The sequence below is a fragment of the Schistocerca nitens genome, chromosome 3 (genome assembly GCF_023898315.1).
Source record: "Schistocerca nitens isolate TAMUIC-IGC-003100 chromosome 3, iqSchNite1.1, whole genome shotgun sequence".
In the NCBI taxonomy this organism is placed as follows: Eukaryota; Metazoa; Arthropoda; class Insecta; order Orthoptera; family Acrididae; genus Schistocerca; species Schistocerca nitens.
In genome coordinates this window covers 735835234-735861554 of record NC_064616.1, presented here as the reverse complement: position 1 = coordinate 735861554, position 26321 = coordinate 735835234, and the positions used below count along the sequence as shown (strand labels likewise).

Below are 26321 nucleotides of genomic sequence, written 5' to 3'. Positions count from 1 at the left end.
TAGTTGATTCAGTTCAGTGCAGTACCTACTTAAATTTAAAAAAAAATATTTGCACTAGTAATGACAGCACTATCTTGTTTAGCTATACATCTAGCCATTCTGCACGTCTATTCCCTGACATCAATGTAAATATTAATTAATTAAATACAGAGGTCTACGGTCGCAGGTTCGAATCCTGCCTCGGGCATGGATGTGTGTGATGTCCTTAGGTTAGTTAGGTTTAAGTAGTTCTAATTTCTAGGCGACTGATGACCTCAGAAGTTAAGGTGCATAGTGCTCAGAGCCATTTGAACCATTTTGAAATACAGAGGTCACAATCTTAGAACATTGTATTCTGAAATTTTTTCTAGTCTTTTCCAGTTACAAGGATTGTACTTCAGGAGGTAACACATTAAAGGTTATCATGGTCAGTATTAGAAAGTTTTCTCACTCAGTACAGCAGATGAAAATATCTTGCTAATGCCATACTCTGCAGAACATGTGAATATTGGTATCTGCAGCTAGTTATTGTGGGCCAAAACTGGTAATTATAATTAAAAGAGAAAGAATGCTGCTGGGGCATCATTTCATTACTGAACATAATCAGTAGTTACAGAAGTTAAATTAAATGAATTCAATTAATTGTTTTCTATTGTTACCCTAGGCCTTCTTAATTTCATAAAATTGTGCCACATTTGCTGGTACACATATGAAAAACTAGAAAGTATCTCCAAATCCTCATAAAACACAAGTCTTTATTGACATTGATATATCAGTAGCTGTCTCACATATATATGACACTATTAATTATAATGGAATTCACATAACACTTAATATTAAGATATGGATGAAGGAATATATTTCACATGATCAACAATTCTTGGATACAATTTGTTTCCAGGTACATGCTGGTAGATCATAAATATGTTTTTTATTTAATTTAGTTTCAACAGTGTGAATTTTAGGTAACTCTGTTTAGACATTCATGCAACAAACTGAAGAATATTGTTGTTGTGACTCACGGCTACACATCAAAATTATTTTTACTTTCAGTTTAATTTTGTGATTATGTTTCCTGCCAGGTTTAAGACTACTTGTTAAATAGTGTAGGTGCAAAAAGAAACTCTTGCAGTAATTAAGAAATATAACAGTACTCTGAAAGCAATACTCAAAACAAAAACAATTTAGCTGGTTTTTGTATGTCACTTGATGTACACGCCTATGGCTCTGGAAGTCCAGCTGTAGGTATATCACCAAACACCACCTTCTCATAATTCTTGTACAATGTTTCCCTTAGCTGGCTGGCATGTTGCATATCTCTGGTTTCACATACAACTTTCACCTGAAAGCAGAGCTTCTTTAAGCATTTCTTAAAATTTATTCATCCATTTAAACAAAACCATGTTCCAGAAACCCCGTATTGAAGGAAAGCTTGCAGGGATGTGGAATGAGGCAAGTTATACATTAACAGGCAGAAACAGTCTGTGCAAGTGATATAAAGCAGATCTGTACTAGCATCAAATTATGATTAATTTTAATCTACTCACATTGATAATTATGTAAATTACTTCTAGATTGCTGGATATATGTTTATGTATATTAGAAATTGCTACTTTGATAAAGATCACTGATGCTCCTTGCATTTTAATACTTTTAGCTGCTGCTTTTATATGACATTTTGAGCAAAGCATTTACCTAACTTCATACATACCACTATCACTGTCTATACACTATCAATGTCAATAACTTTTTAATATATACATTAGAGTTTTGCAGAATTTTTAATCCTTAGTGCAAATATTCTGATAAACTGAAAAAGAGTTGCTAATAAGGTAGCCTTCCACTTTATTTTTGAATCTCTGCTTTCTTTCCACTCCCCCACAGGTGTCTACTGGTAACCCATTATAGACTTATGTGCCATAGTATAGAGCCCCATTCTAAATCCTGGATAGGGGTGTATAGTCTAATGGGTATTATTTTCCTTCCAGTAATTTTGTTGTGAATTACACAGTTCATTTGAATTCATTCTTGATATCCTCTACAAATACCAGTGGGGAGTATATGTAGTGTCATATAAGTGTAAGAATCACCATGTCCCTGAAGAAGTCATTGCAAGATATTCAGTTAACATCATCACACAGTATACATGCTTCTGTAGAATAAATGCTTTTTTATGTTAGTTGCATTGCCCCAGAAAATTATGCTGTTACATCTGCAAGTCTACACTACTAGAAAAATTTCTACATGCTAAGCAGGCAGAACTGAGTTTTTTGTTATCTTATCTGCCTGCTGATGCCAACTCAGTTTATTATTCATCAGGATGCCTAGAATCTCAACACATGAAGCCTCATTAAGTATGTGCTCATTGGTATCTACTTCTGGTACATGAAATTCATTCTTAATTTTGTAACTGCATAATATGAACCTTTCTAGCGTTCAGGGTTAACATGATTGCTGTGAATCTATTGTAAGCCAGTTCCATTATTCTCCTGGAGATATTCGGGCCCCCTATTGATATACATTTGTCACCAGAAAACAATACAATGTCCCATGCAAATTATTGATGTTGGTCAATAACATCAACAACAGGAGAACAAGTGCCAAACCCTGTGGGAAACCATATTTAATGTTTCTCAACTCCAAATTTACTCTTATTTCCATCCTGTTATTTGCTAATGTAACACACTGTTTTTATTGTCAAAAGAAGGCTCCATCCATGCTAGGGGAATGTCTTTAATGCCATAGAATTTAATAGTCCCTAGCATAATATTATAATCCACACAATCAAAGGCCTAGGCAAGATCACAAAAAATTCTACCAAGGTAAGTTTTCCTGTTTAGTTCTGTCACAATTTAATTTGTGAGATCATATACTGCTCTCTCAATAGATAAGCCATTATTGAAGCCAAACTGAGCTGTTGTTAAAATTTTATTCTCAGAAAAATGGTTCATTATTTTGTTGTAAGCTTCCATTTCAAAAAATGTTGATAACACAGGAACTAAGGAGCTGTGTCTATCATTAAATGTCACTTCCTAGTCTCCGCATTTATAAATGAGTGTTACCACCACAAACTTCAGAATTTCAGAAAATACACCTTGACTGGTTAGCTCAAAGTCAGCATAAGATTTTTAGTAGTTTGGTTTTATGTAACAAGAAAATCTAAAGTGTAACTGTTTTTCATTAACATAATGTCTTTCGTTATCTCAGTAATAGGCAATATGGCAAAACTAATGTCTTGTGCTGAAGAATTCTATGTCTGTTTAAGTAAGTATAATGGATCTGCTTTTGGCAGTCAATTTTTGTCATTGTGACATTAGGTATTGTTAAGAAAAATAAACTGACTTTAGTAGCAAATGTTTTGAAAGATTGTCTTTCTCACTCCTACTATCATCAGAGGTTGAATATCACTTGCAGTGTCAAATTTATTCTTTGGTAAGCTTCTTATTTTTCATCCAGTAAATTCTTTCCAAATACTGTAATTGAGTCATCATTTATGATTATGTGAAAGTATACTTTCATCTTCTTAGTTGAACCTGACTGATAAGGATGCTTTACTGTTGCTATCTGACCATCATTCTCAGCTATAAACCATTGGTTATGGAGTTCATATCTATTTCATGAATAACAGTTGGATTTAGGAATAGACTGTCATGTGCTTTTACAATATGTCATATTATAGTTGGTAATGCTACTGTGGATCAAACTGGTCAGTGAAGCTTTTAAGACAGTTATCTTGTATTTTTCAAGTTGATTGGTGAAGTGCAGGATGGAAACAGCTGTTCAATGCAATACTCATTGATTCCCATGGTCTGGGTCTATATGCCAGTTAAATGGCATGAACAACCATCCAGACAATTCCAAAAAGTTAATGACTCCAGTAATAGTAGTTGACCGATGGATACCATACACATGTGGAAACTGAAAAAACTATACTCTTATCTTCTCATAAAAGATTCATTACAAAATGCAGAAATTTATAGTGTTCATATTAGCTTTCAGTATAAAATAAATTGGAATAATATCCACAAGTGACAATACCCCATACCAACATGAATTGATGTCTAATGGGATATTGAGGACATTATATCCACTGTAACTGGTCAGATGCAGTTACAGTCATTGTACTAAGACTTTAAAGAGCCTCATGTTGAAGAAAGCAGGACAACAGTAGTAAACTGATGTAGCTGACAGTTGCTGTATTCACAGCAACCAGAAACAAATAGATCACCCCAGAAAATTGTAAACCTTAAAACACATAGTATCTAGAAACTAACTTGTGTGAGAGGTAAATCCAATTTGGATAAACACAATGAAGCAATCAGGTCATAAGTGACACACTTTAAGAAGTGCGTTCTTGCATGATTAGCCACCATAGCTGGTAAGATTTAAAGAGATGCATTACATACATATTAAAAACTAAACAGAAGTCCACCCGAACAGACCATGAAGGCCCAATGGTACCGACTGGCCTCCATGTCACCCTCAGACCACAGGCATCACTGGTTGCAGATGTGGAGGGGCATGTGGTCAGCACACTGCTCTCCCAGCCGTATGTCAGTTTACAAGACTGGAGCCACTACTTCTTGATCAAGTAGCTCCTTAGTTTGTCTCACAAGGACTGGGTGTACCCCTCTTGCCAACAGTGCTTGGCAGATTGGATGGTCACCCATCCAAGTGCTAGCCCAGTCCCACAGCGCATAACTTCAGTCATCTGACGGGAACTGGTGTTACCACTGCAGCAAGGCCATTGGCTACTACATATATATTAACAAGCAAGTTTTCAAAGTGGTGAGTAACAGATAAGTTGCTTCAAGATAAAACCTTGATGCAGTCACAGGCTATTAATTGCAAATATGTCTCAGGTCTTTAGAATATTATATATGTAGATGAACACATTAAATTTAATGCATAAAGCAAATAAAAAATAATGAGAAAGATTTCATTCAGAAGATAATAATGAAGAGATATCTTATTGGTGAAAAAAATAATGTACTGGCATTGACAAGCAAATAGTAATAATAAGAATCAATAAGAAGCTTAAATATATCTTTAACAAAGTGACTGAAGAAAAGGAGAAAAAGCAAGTTATTGATCTAAGTTGATGAGGTAAGAGTAAATTGGTCTGTAATGCATCCTACATCGTAAATAAGGCATACAGTAATACAAAACCTGTACTATTCAATTCAGAAGGGAGAGTAAATACATTAACACTCACAAAAATAGCTTTGCTTTTGCCATGTTGTCTATAATTCAGAGAGTGATATTACATTACATTTTGCGTACAAATTGAAATGTATCCCAAACTAACAAAAGAACTTTAGAGAATTCATGCTAGCCAAATGAAAAACAAAAAATATTGTATGCTACAAATTTCAGTTGCATACTGACCATGTTCTTCCCAACTGTTAAAAGCTTTGTGGAAGGATTTGCATGTGTAAGGTTTTTTAAAGGGTAATGATGGACAAAACATTAATGGCAGTAAACAAAGAAAATTATGAGAGTTTTGATGACAGCCAAGGGCTTTTGAGATGCTAAAATAACTTAGCTGTCAGTGCTTCTCTTCACTGTAAATAATAGATGAGGTCTTAGAGTTAAAGCAAATGCAAACCAGAAAATTAGTGTTCTATCATTTTCCAATGATGTAACATGTATTACCATAAATTAGAAAAAAATAAGCTAAGAAGCTTTATATACTCTGATACTCTATTCAATAATAACAGAAGAAAACATTAACTTTAAAATTCTGCCAGTTTTTTTATCAGATAATCTTGTAGGAAACATTCATAAAAGCTTTATACTGCCATCTGTAAACTATACATATTTTTTACCAGTGTGAACTTGTGAATTGAAATAATTGGTATGGTTACTGACAAGAAAAACAAAAATATAATTTCCACGGAAATGAAAAAAAGCCCCTCTGTTTCCATCTGCTAAGAGAAATAAAAGCAAAAGTGCTCATTATCAAACATCTGAGAGCTATAAATGTCAGTGGCTAAGAATGAGCAATCAGAATTATCTAAAAGGATCAGTGATTAATGGTACAGTGCAATGGAAGATCACTATCATTACACCAAAGAGAGTCTTAAGACCAAGGGTCAAGTGTTTTGTTTACACTTACCCATGATATTTATAAAACAATTTTGGCCTGCGAGGAAAAATATATTGTACTCCAATTTACTTCTGTATGATGGAATTATAAGTCTTATAGTACCTTCAAAAAAAAAAAAAAAAAAGTCCTCATTTAAGTATCACCCAGCCTATGGACCATAGTCAGTACTATGACCTCTGTGATGTATAATCTCGTTTTTACTTAACTCTCTTAAGATATATTATATGCTACAAACAATAAAGATGATGTAATTTCTTAGACTTTCCCGGTGATTTGATGACATCTCGTGGAAATCGGGTTTTCTACCGGATATCAGCATCATATCCGACAGAAAACCCGATTTCCACGAGATGTCAATAAAGATGATGAAAGGGAGAAAGCAACACAGAAAAGTGCTAGAGTCATGACAGAAGAAACTTCAAATTTCCTAAACCACCCATACTGACAGAGTTTTCCTGTGGTTTTCCTAACTTGCACTACACTGATGTTGGTGTGTAGCATTTGGTAAACCCATAGCTGACTAAACTGCTTCTTTCTCAGATTAATACTGAACAAAGGCAGAGTGGGAATAAAATTTCCAAGAATCTATTTTACAAACAAAAACTGAAGTTATATCTACTTGATAACTCATCCTACTCTATAGAAATATCTCTCTTTCTCTCTCTCTCTCTCTCTCTCTCTCTCTCTCTCTATCTCTCTGTGTGTGTGTGTGTGTGTGTGTGTATGTGTGTGTGTGTGTGTGTGTGTGTGTGTGTGTGTGTGTGTGTGTGTGTGTGTGTTTACTATCCACAGGAATTCGTTATAAAGGGCAGTTTACAACTGCAAAAGAATGTATCTGAAGGTGCAGCTTCACAGCCTAATCAAGCAAGAAAAAGTCAGCATTATCAACTAGAAGACAACCACAGTATCAGAAACTGTGTGCAGTGTCAACATCAGGCGCAGCTTCCACACAAGCTAGAACCCAACAAACAAGAATGACCAGTATACAAAATTTGGCAACAGAAGATCCACCGTCTGCTACACAAATGAGCCTAATGTAATAGTCATCAGCATTAGCAGCAGGAAGGTCTCAGAGAACGTGCCCGAAACCAAAAAGATCTAGATTACTAAATGATGCTTTCTTATGGCATTGTAGTAGAAGATGAAAAGTTCCATCAAGTATGTAAGTAACATAGTCCCATTTAATTAATATTAGCATCATTACCACTACAACAGGTCTCTCTTGCCAATAAAAAACTGCTCTTATTATGTGATGAAGGAAATAAATCTCAGTGATAACAGCAGTTGTACTGAATTCAAGATACCATTAGTGATAAATTCTTCTTATTTCATCAAAATGTCATGGAACTAGCTTTGAGCAACTGTTTGATGACATAAGTGATACCAATGCACGAAACAGTGCCCATATATTATGTTTTAGTGCATACATGGTAGGGGAAGAAATGAGTTGATGAAACTGCATGGATACAGCACAGTACAATACCACATCAGAAACAGAATTGAAAAGAGTGTCATAGTAATTTATGTTAAATATGATGTAATATTTAAGCCTATTGATGTAAACACTTATTTCAATAATGCCTCTAAAAGGCACAGCCATCTTAATCTGTTGCTCTTGATTTCCAAAACTAGATCAGTAGGCTATAACCACATAGTTCTTCCAGTTCATTCTTTTCTGTATTCTCCATTGCCCTGCCTCACTCCTTCAAAAGTCTTTCTTAATATTTTCCTATCCCATCTTCTGAGGAATTCCTCTTCTGCCACAGTCATTGTCCATGTTTCTGAGCCATGCACTACCACCGGCCTTAAAACAATTTGGTAGACAGTCAATTTTCTGCTCAGGCTACATGACAAAATAATCTTAATCAGGACCCAGTAAGCTCTGATTCCAATGGCAATGCTTGTATTTATTCATATACATCTACACGATAACTCTTCAATTCACAATTAAGTTCCTGGCAGAGGGTTCATGAAACCACCTTCAAGTTATTTCTCTACCATTCCACTCCCTAACAGCATGCAGGAAAAATGGAAACTTAAATCTTTTTATTTTATTATGATGATCATTTCTCACTATGTAGGTTGGTGCATTTGGAGGATAAAGTTGTAATTGAAACTTCATGAGGAGATCCTGTAACAATGAAGAAGCCGTTGCTGTCCCATTTTGCATATCATATCTGTGGCACTCTCTCCCTATTTTTATGATAATATAAATAACAAGCTGCCCTTCTTTAAACTTTTTCAGTATCCTCCATCAGTCCTATCCAATGCGGATCACACGCCACACAGTGATACTCCACAAGAGGATGGACAAGCATAGTTTACGCAGTCTCTTTAGTAGACTTAAATTTTCTAGGTGTTCTGCCAATAAATCACAGTCTTTGGTTCACTTTCCCCACAATATTATCTATGTGATCACTCAAAGTTATATAATTCATAATTCTAATCCCTCAGTACTTAGTTGAGTTCACAGTCTTTAGATTTGTGTGATATATGGTGTGATAAAAATTTAGTAGATTCCTTTCACTACTTTGTACCATATAGGTAGCTTGTCTAAATCATTTTGCAATTGTTTGTGATCATCTGATGATTTTACAAGATGATAATGACAATATCATGCGTAAATAATCCAAGAGGGCTGCTCAGATTGTCTCACCAATCATTTATAAAGACCAGGAACATCAGAGGACCTAAAACACTTCCTTGGTGAATACCAGATATTTCTTCTGTTTTACTCAATGACTTTCCATCAATTACTATGAACTGTGACCTTTCTATCAGAACATCATGAACCCAGTTGCACAACTGAGATGATACTCCATAAGCATGCAGTTTGGTTAGAGGTCGCTTCTGAGGAATGGAGTCAAAAGCCTTTTGGAAATCTAAAAATATGGGGTCAATTTGACATCCCCTGTTCATAGCACTCATTAGTTCATAGGAATAAAGAGCTAGTAGTGTTTCAGAAGAATAATATTCTCTGAATCTGTGTTGACTATTTGTCAAGAAATCTTTTTCTTTGAGGTAATTTGTAATGTTCAAATGCTCTATATGTTCCAAAACTTTACTGCAGTTTCTTCAATTACATTGTTATCATTGGTTAAAAGCTCTCTTGAGTACTGGAATTTCTCACATCTCTCATAGTTGGCTCCATGCACCTCTCTTTAACAGCAGCAAAGAGATGCTGCATTTTGGTACCATTTACTTGAAGCCCCAACTGTACTGCCTCCTTTCCTGTTCTGCCAAATCCTTCATCCAGCTCTTTCAATCTTCTAGACAGGATACAAACATCATCAGCATATGCTAGGTTTTGATTCATGTGGTTAAACTTGAGTAGTTCATGTAGCAGCATATTCAAACAGCTAGGCATGCTCATTGTGATTTCTCAGTATATTATCTCTCTTATCTTTTATTGTCAAGCATTTTGGCTTGTTCAAATTGAACAATCTATACCTTAACCATACCATTAGAAATTATATCTTAACCATAACATTAGAAATAAGTATGATCTGTACTGACAAAAGCATGAGCTGAGTCCAGAATGGGATTAACTACTCTAGTACAAAGGTGTATAATCCCCATCCAGCCAAGATCAAATCCATCACTACTGACCTAAACAAGTTTAAAAAACATCTAAAACAGTACCTTCTTGAAAAATTTTTCTGTTCCTTACAGGAATTTCATAATAATGTATAATCAGTGTCAATTATGATGTAACACATTGTAAAATATTTAATTTTAATGTTGTTGTTAACCCTTAATCTTTATACACGGAACTATTTTATGTAGAAATGAAAGATACATTGTAAAAGTATGAGATATTGTACAGCCTTGTGATTTATTTGCCCATGTATCTATAGAAAATGAAGCAGATAAAATAAATACAAAAAGAAAATCAGAAGAGAAGATAAAAATTATGATCTATCTAACATGACAATAATTAACCATCTCACTGAGGCACTGTGCTCACATTTTGGATGAGTATGTTGCAAATCCATGTCCATCCAAATCCAACCACGCAGATTTAGGTTTTCCTAAATTTCTCTAAACTGATAAACGTGAGTGCCGGAATGGGCCAATTTCATTTATCATTCTTGTCCAGTCTGACATGTAGTTACCTTATTGTCAATAGCATGTTAAATTCTTATTTTTCTTTCCTTCCATTTGTGTGAATTTTATGTTGTAAACCATGCTCCAAATGTAAAATTTTTGGAAATCGAAATTTTGTTAGTGATAAGATGATATCTGTTTTGGAACAAGAACAGCTAACATTCTGCCTGCAACTGATAACAGTTATTCTAGTTCTATTATAGGTCCATTTGTCATATCCATACATTACATAGATACACATTTTCTGTTCTTGAACTAGATGGTTTCCTTTCCTATTATGACTGCTAAAAATTCTGGAATGCCTGCAATTAGTAAATATTCAAGTAATGTACTGATTTATTATTGCATAATAGTACCTGAATATTTTACTTACCACAACACTAAATATGTCAGACTTTATCCATGCTCTTTCATGTATTATGTCTTTTATGGATACACCAAGTTTGGCCATTATGCGGCACAGCTCTGCAATCCCTCCTGGACGATCAGTAACCGTTACAGAGAATTTCACTAGTCTGCCATCTGCTGCAAGACCTCTTTCCAGACAGCGGCCCAAAATGGTAGTATCAATATTTCCACCACATAGAAGTAATACAATTCTGGAAAATCATTTCACAATATAACATTTGCTAAAGCTCGAACATGTTTAATTTAATTTAATTTTTTGTGGTGTTTTAGAAATTAGTGACCTGATTAATGGTATAGTTTCCTTAGGAGTTGTAATTTTTAAACTGGTGTCCAATGGTGTAGCTCACAGTGTCTGCCAAAGAAAATCTAAGGAAAATATTCCTGTTTGTTTACTGTGTTCAAAATATTTGCTGTCATTTTGATGAAGTAATCATTGAATTTGCTGGTAAATGACTTCAGTTTGTCATCATTCCTGCCACAGCTATTTTTCAGTAACTCAAATCCATATACCCTGCTCATGTTTAATAATGTTCAAAACTGGCTTTATTATTGGAAAGTTTTATTTTTGTGTATAGTGCATTTTCATAACAAAAAAATGGGACAATTTTACAGTCTGGTTGTAAAGGAGTTTGAACTTGTGAGGAAGTAAGTATTACTTCTCTCTCACAATGTGTATGTAGACTAACCATGAATACAAGAGAGCAGGATTCCCCCCCCCCCCCCTTCTGTGCTGAAGCCATTACAGGCTATAACCCAGTAATGGTGGGTAGCAATTGGACAACAACACATCACTGAGATCATTGTAGTTAACCAATATCAAAATATAACTGATTGCATTGTCTGACAAAAAAAGAGAAGTACCCAGAAGATATGGCCAGATGTCAGCAGAACTTCTTACACACACACACACACACACACACACACACACACACACACACACACACACCATTGTTGGGTATGTAAATGATTAGAATTGGAATCCTCTGTGATGGGTAGGATGGCTAGCAAGTGTAGTAGCATTGTCTGTGTTTGTTAGCAGGCCTGATAGGGTATACAAGAAACATGAAGAGCATCAGATGTTCAGTATCACTGTGAGTGGCATTAACATGCCACAAACTCATGTGAGACATTATTGTCAGTAACTGACAAAGTTTAAAATGAGCCTTGTCATGGGTTACCATTTGACTGGCTGGTCAGATGCTACTGTATCCAGATTTTTGGGTCACTCGAATGTGACAATGACCAAGTGTCAGACTGCACCAAGCATGTCATAGTCCCTTCACATCTGCACCTCCCATCCAACAATAAGTAACACACTCTCTGCAACACTGTCATCCTGCATGATTGCTTGGAGACTAGCAGCACACAGACAGGGGAATTACCATCCTAATGGCTGTGCTTGGAGTGGTGCTATGACCAGGAAGCATGGGCTACTGATGAATGGTGTTTCTCGATGTTCAGCAATGAATCATGGTTCTGCACTATACCAAATGACCATTACAGCAGAGCGTGGTGGCAACCTGGAGAGAGGCCCCATTCTTCCATCATTTTGGAGAGGCACAGCAATGCTACTCCTGACATCATGGTGTATGGAGCCATAGGACATCTTGCTTCATCTTGTGTTACCTCTCATGCAACAATAACATGGTGCCATATTTCAACATAACAATGCTCATCCACATATGCCACATGTCCCTATGAACAATCTGTGCGATGGTGAGATACTCCAATGGCCAGCAAGACCCTCATATCTGCCCCCATACAGTATGTGGGATCAGTTCAGACATCAGCTCCATCCCAGAGCCAGTATCAAGGTCAACAAGGATCAGTTAAAACTGTTGGGCAAGCTTGCCTCAGGAGAGGACACAATGGCTTTATGACAAACTTTCCAGCCAAATCTGTGCAAGCATCCAGGTCAGAGGGGGTGCAACATCATACTGATAAGTGATCTCATAATGCCATGTTCCTCATAAATTTAACTCAATTTCATAATCACTGAAACAACATCACATACCCTCTCAACCTATGAAGTTTCATTTTGTTTCCTCATCCCCTTGTGGGTACTTCACTTTTTTTATTAGGCAGCATGTGTTAATTTTATGTAATGCTGAGCTTGACTCCAGTTCATTCAGAAGTTTCCAATAAATTTAGTTTTTCAAGTCTGCACTCCAGTGAAAATGAAAGCCACAAATTAAAAATTTTAATAGTGTGTGTAGTCAAGTATAAGATCATCATACTGAGGTCCTTGTTTAAATATTCATTGTTTTCTGAATTAGTTCATGAAATTAACTAAAAAAATTGTTTTTTTGCCTTGTTTCATAAATTTTATTATTTTTATTGCACAACCTAGGTTTTGGGCTGTAAATTCATTTTAACTACATTACTGATACCAAAGACAATAAAGGAAAGATGAACATGGTGACAAGACAAAAATAAACCAATCAACTTCTTAATGTATCAATCCCTGGCTTCATGTAACATTACTTCAATGACAATTTTTTTTGACAAATTACATGCAGAATTACACAATTCAGCAACTACACTAACATGACCAAATATATCTAAGAATAAAATGTGAAATCTACATGAGAACTTTATAAATTTACAACCTCTTTGTCATAACTTAGAAATTAGAAAATTCAGTGTCATATTCTGTATAAAAGATAATAAAACTGCACCTGTTTTTGAGTTTATAGATGTAATACTTTAAGATATAGAGTTAAGTGAATAGGTCACTGTGGAATTAAAAAAGTAAAGTAAAGTCATATGTCATGAATGGTTGTGAGACCCCAAAGGGCAGGTTTAGCCATCTAACTGGAAAAGTCTTCCCTATCCTCTGCACCAGCACGCACCTTTCTGGTATGAAATATGAGAGCTGTGTATGTAAGTATTTCTGTTAAGTGTGGAGTGTGTGTGGAGTTCAGTGTCATGCTCATGTTGGATGATGATGAAATAAGGAAGAGGGTCATACATGGTGCCGGCACATAGCTTACTCCTCTTGAATAGCACCAAGGGAGCCTGGTGAGCTTATTGTCCCCATGTAACAGACAGATAACCATCATAATGTCATATGTCCTCACTTGATGATATTGCAGAGAGGTGTGAAATTTAATCCAGGAGATTGGTGCAAAGACTGGCGATAAGAAACTTTATGGTACCACTTCTCCACCTTTCGTGGGCCAAATACTGGCAGTGAAAATGTCATCCACCACCAGGCTTCAAGACAGCTTACCCCCAAGTTGAGAGCAACTGCACAGGTGTGTATTAGGTGGGTACTTTGGAAGTAAATGTCTACTATCAGCTCCATTTCCAAATCACAGTCTATATAATTATATGGGTAGAGGTACCAAGTTCATTCACCTTATCAGGAGAACAGTCATCTATAGTACAAGACATTCACATTGGTTTAGAATCCTAACTGGGAAAGGTATCCAATTTTTTTTGTTACAACCTACCCAGACAGCCAAGAGCACTAATGTGCCTTCTTCCAGAACATGACAATGCAATTGCAGCCCCAGATTGAACCCACATTGTGGATTAACAATGATGGTTGATGGTGTGGTCAGCCAGAAATGGCTTTTAGACAATTTACCACACTGAATTAGGTAAGTACTAGGCTGGTACCTGCATCCCATCATGAATACACACTACACTAACACTCAAAAAGTTATTACACTTGAACATAAGATTTACACTGGTCACAGACATATGGGGTATAGAGATTCGTTCCTAGGTAGAGTGATGGCATCAAGAATAGCATCTGGCTGCCAGACTCATCTGAAACTGCTAAAACCAATATATAATGATGCTAACTCTGCAGAGATATACGAAAAGTAAAATAAGAAAGAAGAAGATTCAAAACTGAGGGTAGTTTAGTTATTCATCATCAAAAATAAAATAATGTCCCTTGGATGACTGTGTTTGAGAACTTGCAACTGTACTGGGGCTCGTTCACTACCTATTTTTCACGTGGCTCATCGGCAAAGGGAGTTGGTAGTGAATGGTTGCATTTGCACCCCTAATACTGAGTCATATATTGGCTAGTCTTTGAACAGCAGTGAACTGAATACACAATTGTCTATACCACAACCTTGCACAAAATGAGGTACACTTTACAAGTTCAGATTGAAACTTATTTATAAAAAAAAAAATAAATAAATAAATAAAATAAAAAAAAAACACTTCTAACTTTGTGGTCATGCATATTAAAGTTCACAAATAAATCCGATCTGGATAAATAATAATCTGTGCAATTCGCACACATGGCTTATTGTCCCGCACCTACACACCTTCATGTTGTTCCTTCACAGTTTATTCGCATACACTGGTGTCCATGCTTACACTCACGGCACTTTGCCGCTCGGAACGTACCACCACAATGGACAATGACCACAGACCTCATATTCCTGCTCATATCTCCAGTCCTGAGTCGGGTCATGTGACACTACATCAATCAAAATAATTCATAAACATGGCCACAATTCATTTACAATTTCTTATAAGATTTAAATACTTAAACCTAAATACATTATATAATTTTACACGCATTTATCACCACATAATTTTATAATACGTTGCAATTAAAAAAAATTTAAAAAATGCTATGCAACGGAACTATGATGCTCATCAAAACACAAAATGAGTATTTTCATGTCCATTTTGCATTACACTATTTTCACTCTGCATTTAATTCATAATTTTATTCTTAAGCTCAGAAAATTAAAATCATAACTAATTGATGACATGCTATCAGATTTACATAATTAGAAATAACACCAAGTTTTGGCACAGTTTCACCATCTCCCTTCATTTAATGACATCTTTGCATGAAATATGAGACATACAAATACTTGCCTAGCACTACAAAGATTGAAACTGAAAGGCATCTTCATAATAAAATAATGACTTACTTTGCAGTTGTTCTAAAAATCTTTATAACTTAATTCTACTATGAAACATTTTGATTAAAGCACACCAGCCCAACAAACTTCTGCTGCTGTGCTTTAAATTTAAATTATGGAGTACTTGGAAGAGCTCCATATTACCCCTTGTTACCTTACAAACTGTATTATCCTGTACAAGACAATGTTAATGTACATTAGAGATTTATGGAATTGACTATATGAACATACTTTAAGGCCCATGGCTTTGTCCAACCTGCAGTATTTTCTTTTGTTATTAACTTTTTCAACTGTACGTATATTTTTCCTACAGGTCTCTCTATTGGACAAATCTACATTAAGAAAAGCTTAGTAAATTACCATCTATGTTTAATTTGACACTGTTATTATCCCTCTTCAAGCAAATACATGGTGTTCCTTTTCTTTATGTTCAGTGCTAGCTGGGAACCCAATGTTGCTGGGTATGCATTTATTCCTTGCCACTCTTTATGTACATCACCTCACACTCCCCTTCCCGTCTCTGTCCATCTGCTCTTTCTTCCTCTGTGCATCTCCTTCTGCCCACTCTGTATCCCCCTGATCCTGTCTAAGTCAATCTCCTTCTGCACCCTCTTTCTGTCTAACTCTTCCTCTTCATCTGTCCTCTTCCGTCCACCCCCCCCCCCCCTCCCTCTGTCCAACTCCTCCCCCATATCTGTGTCCATCTCTTCCTTCTCCTCTCTGTCTGTTCATCTCTTCCCCCTCCCCACCCCCTCCTTTCTCCATATTATCACCCTCACCCCCATAGGATGGTACTGGTTCTAACCCCAACAATATTTCTTTCCAGACCGTAAGTAGCACGTGTACAAACTTTTGTTGAATTCGATCCAGGGGTTTGTTTATATGGAGATTTTTATCCATGTTTTTTTTTCCCACACATTCATATGTCACATGTATTTAACATATTTCACATGTATTTACACACATATTTCACCTGTATCTAGTAAATTTCCCATTGTAGTTTCGTTTTCATGCAGCTCAATGTTTATGACATCATGTCCCCTGAGCTATATGTCATACAATGGTATAATTTTGCAGGTACATCCAGTGATATACATGGACACTGGCTGTGAAATACATTGCAAATAGAGTTAGTAGGAAAGAAGTCAAATTAAAACATCATGCATGATAGAGCAGCTTTTCATGGATTTCAGTGTTTATGATGTCATATCTTCTGAACTGTGTGTCGCATTGTGATACATACACTGAGGTGACAAACGTCATGGGGTACCTCCTAATAACAATCTGGACCTCCTTTTGGCTGGTATAATGAAGCAACTCAACATGGTATGGACTCCAACAAGTCGTTGAAAGTTCCTTGCACAAATATTGAGCCACGCTGTCTCTATAGTCACCCGTAATTCTGAAAGTGTTGCCAGTGCAGGATTTTGTGCATGAACTGACTTCTCAATTATGTGCCATAAATGTTTGATGGGATTCATATTGGATGATCTGGGTGGCTAAATTGTTCACTTGAACTGTCCAGGATGTTCTTCAAATCAATTGCAAACAACTGTGACCCAGTGACATGCTGCATTGTCATTCATAAAAATTCCAAAGTTGTCTGTGGCAAATGGTCTCCAAGTAGCTGAACATAACCATTGCCAGTCAAAGATTGATTCAGTTGGACTAGAGGGGCCCAGTCCATTCCATTTAAACCAGCTCACACAACTATGGAGCCACTACCAGCATGTACAGTGCCTTGTTGACAACTTGAGTCCATGGTTTCATTAGGTCTGCACTCGAACCCTACCATCAGCTCTTACCAACTGAAACTGGGACTCATCCAACCAGCCCACAGTTTTTCAGTCATGTGCACTGCAGTTAATGTCCTGCAGCTAGGATATTCACTCACATTGATCATCTGCTGCCATAGCTCATTAATGCCAAATTTCATTGCATTGTCCTAACAGATATGTTTGTCATATGTCCCACATTGATTTCTGTGGTTATTTTATGCAGTGTTGCTTATTGTTAGTTCTGACAACTCTAAACAAATGCTGCTGCTCTCAGTCATTAAGTGAAGGCCATCAGCCACTGTGTTGTCCATGGTGAGAGGTAATCCCTGAAATGTAGTGTTCTCAGCACACTCCAGACATTGTGGATCTTGTAATACTGAATTCCCTAATGATTTCCAAAGTGGAATGTCCCATGTGTGCAGCTCCAACTACCATTCTGTATTCAGAGTCTGTTAATTCCTGTCATGCAGCCATAACCATGTCAGAAACCTCTTCACATGAATCACCTGAGTACAGCTGACAGCTCTGCCCATGCAGTGCCCTTTTATATCTTGTGTATGCAATGCTCCAACCATCTGTATATGTGCATATCAATATCCCATGACTTTTGTCACCTCAGTGTACATTGCAGCTACATTCAGCGGCATATGTGAATACCTTCTGTAAAATGTGTTGTAAATAGAAGTAGTACTAAAAAAATAATAAATTAAAACTTGATGTCTGATGCTGAAGTTTTACTGCTTGCCAGCGAAAATGTGGTAAGCAATAAACTTTTCCATTTTGTCAATTTGTGGGAGGTGTGGACAAGAAAACATCTTGTAAGGGTTTGAAATTATGTGTAAAGTTGTCTGCAAATCACCAAGTGCTCTCATTCTCAAATACTCGACAAATGGAGTCTGCCTATTTGTGTGTTGTGAGCTACACTTTTTTTCACTCCCACCTCTTTGATAGTTAGATGGTTCTTACCAACACAGTGCTTCTTTGCAGACAGTATGATATGTGTACCAAAGTTGGTTGAAACTGAACCAGTGGTTTAGGAGAAGATGTGGAACATACATACACACACACATGTTCATACACACACACACACACATGTTCAGAAAAAAAGAACACCTTGAACAACTAGAGATAGAACATTAAAATTCACAGGACATGTACATTAGTACATTCTGTTGAAATGATTAGCATTTGAACCATGTTGGGCCATGGAGTCTAGGTCAACATTGATATCACAGCGTAATGCCACCTACTGGTACAAAGCGCCTACAGCTCTTATTGTCACTATGAACCAAACATAATGGATCAGTGTGACTTGAGCAAGCATGCAGGATGCCCCACAGATGTATGTATGAACCATACCATCAAATCAGTGAGTTTGAAAGAGGTTACATTATTGACATGAGAGAATGTGATGCTTCCATCTGGGAAATTTCTGCTCCTGTGAAACGAAGAGTTTCAGCAGGGCAAAGGGTATATGCAAAATGCCTCAGGGAAGGCCATAGAACATGACAAGATGGGCCAGGTCACACCACCCAGAACTCCCACCGAGAAGATTGTCATCTCATCTGAATGGCATTGCAGGACAGAACTGCACCTGCCTCAGCTCTGGTGCAACAGTGGAACAGTGTAACACATTGTACGCTATAAGAGGTGACAATCCATTGCCATTAATTATGGCACAGGTTACAAGTGCTTCATCCACTTATCTGCCTACTTTTGATGAATGTGCAGAAACATGCTAGATGACAGTGCTGCATGGAGCAACATCACTGGGGACAGGAATGGTATCAGATAGTGTTTTCAGACGAATCCAGGTTCTGTCTGTATGAAAACGATGGCCTTATTTTGATTCACCACAGACAAGGGGAATGGCATCAGAGTGATTGCATTCGCAAAAGACATACAGCACCAACTCGAGGCCACATGGCACACTTAGAATCCTCAACTTTATAAACAGATCATTACAATTAATCCAATTATTATTTTTAGTTATTAAAGTATAGTTCTTGTCTGAAGATTAGATATTGTGTGTCCATATTTTCCACATATGATTTGCAAAACAATAACTTTGTTTTAAAAGCTAACAAGAGAAGTACCCCAGCTCAAATTGATAAAACCAAATAAAATTATTTAGAAAGATGGAGATTTGTCGGTTCTAGCATCTGTCAAGGTACTTTATCTGTAAGATTCTGCATCTGTATGCAAACAGTGTCTGAAGGTTATCAAAAATGTGTGTGGAATCTTATGGGACTTAACTGCTAAGGTCATCAGTCCCTAAGCTTACACACTACTTAACCTAAATTATGTTAAGGACGAACACACACACCCATGCCCGAGGGAGGACTCGAACCTCCACCAGGACCAGCCGCACAGTCCATGAATGTTATCAAATTTAAAGACTAACAGAAGCACAAGTTGCTGAACAAGCAGTACCATGTACACTCATGTTCAGAAAAAAACAGAATACCTTTAATGATTAGAGATAGGACGTTCATATTCACAGGACATACACGTTAGTATGTTCTGCAGAAATGATTAACATTTGAACCATGTCAACTCATGGGTTCAAGATCAATATCAATATTGCAGCGCAATACTACCTACTGGTAAAATGTGATTGGGCTCTCTTTGTCACTATAAACCCAAGGTATGAATCAGTGTGACTTGAGCAGACATACACATGAACCATACTGTGAAATCAGTGGGTTTGAAAGAGGGTGCTGTATTGGCATGAAAGAATGTGATGCATCCATGTGGGATACCACCACCTGAGAAGATCGACACTGCATCCTAATAGCATTGCAAAACAGATCTGCGTCCTCCTCAGCTCTGGTGCAACAGTGTAACACATCGTACACTATCAGGGGTGACCACCCATTGCCATTTATTACAGCATGGGTTACGTGTGTGTCGTCCACTTCTCCAAGTACCATTGACAAATGTGCAGAAACATGCTAGACAGCAATGGTGGATGGAATCATGCCACTGGGGACAAGAATGGCATCAGACAGTGTCTTTGGACGAATCCAGATTCTGTTTATTTGAAAATGATGATCACCTTTTTCTTCACCACGGACAAGGGGAGTGGCATCAGAGTGATTGCATTTGTGCAAGACATACAGTGCCAACTCAAGGCCTTATGGTGTAGGGTGCTACTGGGTACAACCATAAATCACAGTTGGTGTGTGTCCAGGGCACTGTGACCAGTGTGACCTATGTGAATGACACCTATGACCTGTAGCAATATCCTTTCTACACAACAGCCCAGACAGCATTTTTCAGCAAGACAATGCATGACCACATGTTGCTGCACAAACATGTGCCTTCTCGGTATCTCAGATGTCAGTCTTTTGGTCTGGCCTACCAGATCAGCCGATCTGTCACAAATCAAAAATGCGTGGTATGAGGTGAAATGACATGTTCAGCACTGTGATCCAATGCCAACCACAACAGATGAACTTTGGAATGCAGGTGAATGCAGCATGGATACCACAGGATACAATTTGTGCCTTATATTAATTGATGACATCACACATGGAACAAGCTATCAGGGCCCGTGGTGGACCGCATTCCTATTGGGCAACAGGACACATTCTGAACTGAGGTGACTGAAATGATAATCATTTCTACAGAACATACTAATGTACATGTCCTGTGAATATCAACATCCTATCTCTAGTCGTTCAATGTGTTCCATTTTTTTGAACATGACTTTACATACACTTTTATAATATGTATGGATGGATGTATGAATTAGTTTATTGCATATTGAACAACTGTGATCATCATTCAGAATTTTATTTGCTTTTTATAGCAGGAATTCTGGCATGTAACGTGCTGTTATCAGCAAAGGCTATTTTTTCCCATATCTAGTGCTGCACAGGAAGTATTTGATTTAAACTGGTGAAAAAAATGTGTTTCAGCATGGTCATGACCAGGAAAATGTTTGTTTTGTTTTCTTATTGGAGACATGATATTCAATACTCTTTTGACAAGGAGAAATTGCTACATGCAGGCATCTGTGTACTCGAGGTAAAAATAAACCTGAATTCTCTGTGAAGTTCAGTTGTGTGTGCTGTGTCTTGTATCATGGATAAGACTCTGTGGCTTATGTACAGTGTTCAGTCTATTAACATGCCTTGTAGGTCATTTTAAGTTTAGAGCATGTACATTGTTACTCTATGGCAAGTAGGACTGTCAGTGTGGGAAATTGGTCACAAAATTGGGGTAAAACACAGTGACATAGTTCAGACATTCAGCCACTATTGTGACAGACAAAACACTGAAGATCTGCCTTTTGTGCTTTATTATTGTTAGCAGCAACCACTGATGACTGCTACCTACAAATTATGGCTTTAAATGTATCTGGGGTTAGGTAAATTTCCATTACTGTAGCAACCAATACCGATGTTTTTAAAAGCTCTATAACTTAAATATAACTTACATCTGAATTATGTGATTCATGTGATCATATGTAAGTAATTATTTTACTCAGGTTGAGTTGGAATTAATAAAAGCATTTCTCCTGACCTACTTTCAAGTATAAAGTGTGTTTAACCAGGGCCTATGAGAAGTAAGGGCTAAAAAATGAACTTGAGATGTCACACTAGTCAGCTTGTCCACCACAGTTTGTGAACTCTCAGTTCCATGCAAGGCCCACAGGAAACCAATATGTAATTGAAAAGGTACCCTCTAAGGATTTTAACTTTGTCATGTACAGCTGAGAGCTTTTATGCAATTAAACACACAATTAAACGTGTCTGAAATAGTTGCTCACTCCCTGCCAGGAATGGCTGCTGGCACTCTTAAGACCTGCAGTGTCACCTGTGTGATGTTCATGCCATGGCCTGTCTTTCTTGTTGGCCTCGGTTTAATATAGAGCAATAAAGTTTCATCACCACTACATTTATTTTAAAATAAAGGAAGCAACTACAACAAAAGGGTGAACTAATGATCAAAATGACACTATATTTATTCTATACTATTTATTACATAAGTAATGTGATATCAATATGTTGTAATATTCAATGAAAAATGTTTTGTTTTGTAAGTTTGTCCAATATTCATTAACAGTATTATACTTCCACATTTGTCTTTAGTGCATTTTCCAGTTGCTTAAACTGTGCTGCCATCTAGGACTTACACAGTGAGCATATTGGTAAAAGGAACACTTCTTTCTTGAAATGTGTTTGTGGCTCTGTGCATATGTATCACTTTTTGTACCCATTTAGTAAATAAAACATTGACATTATCCTACAGTGGGGATCAGTGGTGTTTCTCTGTGACTGCTTTATAAACTGATGGGCCTAGTAATTACCGAGTGACAAGTTTTATGTGACATAAATAGCCAAATATGAACAAAAACATAACCGGTGACTGCTTTATAAACTGATGGGCCTAGTAATTACTGAGTGACAAGTTTTATGCTACATAAATAGCGAAGTATAAACAAAAACATAACCTTAAACTGATGGAAAATGACATTATAAGAGTTAGAAACCTCAAAGGTATTGAGAACCAGGAAAACTGGAAATTTCAAGTGCATATTACCTTAAATTCCATGGGAGGTTGGTATATTGTCATTAAACCAATGTGTAATGACATGAACACTGCAGCAAGACAAGCATATGAAAAGGATCTCACAGTCTGGAAAAAGATGGAAAATCCAGCTCAGAAAATTACTGGAATGTCAATTGAGGAGAAGGCACTCCCACACATTTTAACTATGAATACAGCCATGTGGAACAAACTTCTTTCAGTTTATGGACAGGAAAATAATGTAAGCATATATTGGTTCCCACAGCAATGGTACAATTTAAAAAAGAATGTTTCAAGTGACATGGCTACATGCATTTTGCAGTTAGAAGACCTTGTGCATCACTTGAGGAATAAAGGAGAAAATATTTTGAACTTTGTTGTGATCACAAAACTGTTAATGACATTACCAACGAGCAGTAATCATTCCCTGAATGCATGAGAGTGAACACGACCTGAACAACAAACACTAGAAAATTGTTGATGCAAGGAAAATACCTAAATCTCTAGAAAGATAAGGGGAGGGGGGCGGGGGAGCATTTTTGGCAGGTAAACAACAGAGGAACAAGCATTTTAAGAATAGCCCCCAACTTGAAGATAAAAATACAAGAAAACCAGGTAAATGTAGTGGTTGTGACAGGACATCCCGAGCATGGCTGATCATGGAGCTCTGTTTCTGTATTTCCTGAGGCTGTAACTTTCCTTACCCATAACCCAACTCTACTCCAATCAACTGCAGCATCACCGTTCACTGCACACAAATGTTCATGGATGTTCACCACAGTTTCTTTTTCTGCACACAAGAATTCAATAACAGCATGCCACTTGTAATGTGAATCATATGTAGACGCCTTTTTGACACTGTACTATGGCTCTGTCATCTGCCAGAATGGTTCGAAACTTCATCAGCACACAGAACAAACATCAAAAATGGTTCAAATGGCTCTGAGTACTATGAGACTTAACTTCTGAGGTCATCAGTCCCCTAGAACTTAGAACTGCTTAAACCTAAGGACATCACACACATCCATACCCGAGGCAGGATTCAAATCTGCGACCGTAGCAGTCACGCGGTTCCAGACTGTAGCACCTAGAACCACTCGGCCACCCCGGCCAGCAACAAACATCAAATGTGAAGCACCAACAAGGATGTGTGTCTATGTATATTAATGGATTTTTAAAACAAATGTGGGGCATTACTTATTGAATGACCCTGGTAATAAAAATCAGTATGTTGTTGTTGATGGTGAATGTTCATCAGAGACAAGGGTATCATTATGAGTGTTCCAAGGAACTGTGATAGGATCATTATTATTCTCTATATACATAAATGATCTAACAGACAATGTGAACAACAATCTACAACTATTTGCAGATGATTTATACAAAATTTTTAATTGGTGTGATGAATGGCAGCTTGTTGTAAGTACAGAAAAAAGTAAGTTAATGCAGATATTTAGGACAAACAATCCCATGATGTTGGAATACCGCACAAGTAGTGTGCTGTTTGACACACTTACATTGATTAAATATCTAGGTGTAGTGCTTCAAAGTGATACGAAATGTAATTAGTACATAAGGACAGTAGTAGGGAAGGTAAATGCTTGTATCTGATTTATTGGGGTAATTTTAGGAAATTGTGGTTCATATGTAAAGGTGAACACATACAGAACACTTGTGTGATCCATTCTTGAGTTTCGGTGAGGTGTGGGGGATCTCCACCAGGTTGGATTAAAGGAAGACATCAAAACTGTTCAAAGAGGGCTGCTAAATTTGTTACCAGTAGGATCAATTTACATGCAAGTATTTTGGCGATGCTTCATGAACGAAAAATGGGAATCCCTGGAGGGAAGATGGCAATTTTTGTGAAACACTACTGAGAAAATTTAGAGAACTAGCATTCTAATACCATCAATGTACATTTTACATAAGGGTCACAAAAATAAGAAACATTAGAGTTCACGGAGACACAACAGATAGTCATTTTTCCCTTGCTCCGTTTGCGAGTGAAACAGAAAATGAAATGACTAATAGTGGTACAAGGTACCCTCTGCCATGCACCATATGATGGTTTGTGGAATATGGATGTAGATTCATAAGATGCCTTTCCATAGAAGTGACTCACAGTCGACAAAGACAGGTGACCTGATGCACAGTGATTTGTGTGACACTATACAAGTTAATTCAGTTAGCAATTTGCAGTTCTTTCTTTTATTAAGGGATGACTATTCCCACTGGCCAATAATGTATTTCTTAAAACATGAGTCTGAAGTGAAAAAACACTTGGAATATTTTGTAAAAAGCAGTGATAAGCACATTGAACATGGTATTAAAGTGATCACTACAATTCATTGATCAAGAGGTACATAAAATAATGCAGAATCATGGGATAATCCATCAGACATTGGTAGCCTGCAGTCCCTAAATTAATGCTGCAGCTGAATATGAGGACAGAACTTTGGTTGAGAATGCAAAGACAATGCTTCATGCAGGTAGGTTGCCAATATGATTATGGGCAGAAGTTCTGGACATGGAAACATATTTTGAACAGAACAGGCAAAAGTAGTGTTGATGAAAATCACATAACAAATTGTGGACTGTGATGTGGCCAGAATTTTTGGAGAGGTGGTTTATACACACATCCCAAAGAAGAAATGGCTGAAGTGGGGTTCCAAAGTTGAAAAAGGTTTTTTAGCTGGATATGATACATAGGTATAAGGATATCATGTTTGGTTCCCTCATACTGGTCAAGCTAAAATACATTCTGATGATGTTTTCATGGGCAAATTATACAAGGATTGTCAGTCTAAGAAAATTGTCCAGAAATAAGATGAACCATTCCTAATATTTGAGACCAATAGCATGAACAGCCTACTTAAGAAGAAAGCCTGACTCCTGCAGAAGAGGAAGTAATTAAATCACTTGAAGAAGACTTGAATACTGAAATCAACAGTACTAAACAGAATATCAATAATTATGGTACAGAATCCATTAATCAAACAGGAAGAAGCCTATGTGACAGGGCGACAGTCACAAAGCCTATTAGATATGCCAACCTTAATGTAAATTTGGCATATGTGACACATTGTTATGAACTCATCTCATACCAAGATAAAATGGACTGTGACTACTCAGAAAACTGGAAAGAGGCCATGCAAGAAGAAATGAATGCACCTAATCTTAATGAAACTTTGATTATGATTGATTCTTCAGAAAACCAAAAAATACAAGACAATTAGTGGGTATTCAAAGTGAAGAGGGAAATGAATGGAACTTTGTATAGATTTATTGTTTGACTTGTTATTAGAGGATTTCAGTACAGGCATGGCATGGACTATATTGAAACTTTTAGTCCAGTATTAAGATTTGTCTCCACAAGAATAATCCTACCTATCGCAGCATCCAAAGCCATGGATATGAGGCAGTTTGACATTGAAATTGTGTTTTTATGTACTAAAATTGATACAGAGGTATACAGGGTGAGTCACCTAATGTTACAACGGG

The 26321-nt window shown here is 36.9% G+C and overlaps 1 protein-coding gene across 2 annotated transcripts in view; it reads right to left on the bottom strand.

The window, feature by feature from the left end:
* Positions 1–741: 741 nt before the first annotated feature.
* LOC126249737 (L-threonine ammonia-lyase) overlaps positions 742–26321 on the bottom strand; it is a 224424-nt gene continuing 198844 nt past the window's right edge. Inside the window, exons 9-10 of one of the 2 annotated variants that reach the window (XM_049951416.1) lie at positions 10569–10794; positions 742–1321 (exon numbers count right to left, since the gene is read on the bottom strand). In XM_049951416.1, the coding sequence (XP_049807373.1) occupies positions 1199–1321; positions 10569–10794 (349 nt within the window). In that variant the 3' untranslated portion in view covers positions 742–1198. The remainder of the gene's footprint in view (positions 1322–10568; positions 10795–26321) is intronic. The other variant, XM_049951415.1, reaches the window with a different exon arrangement.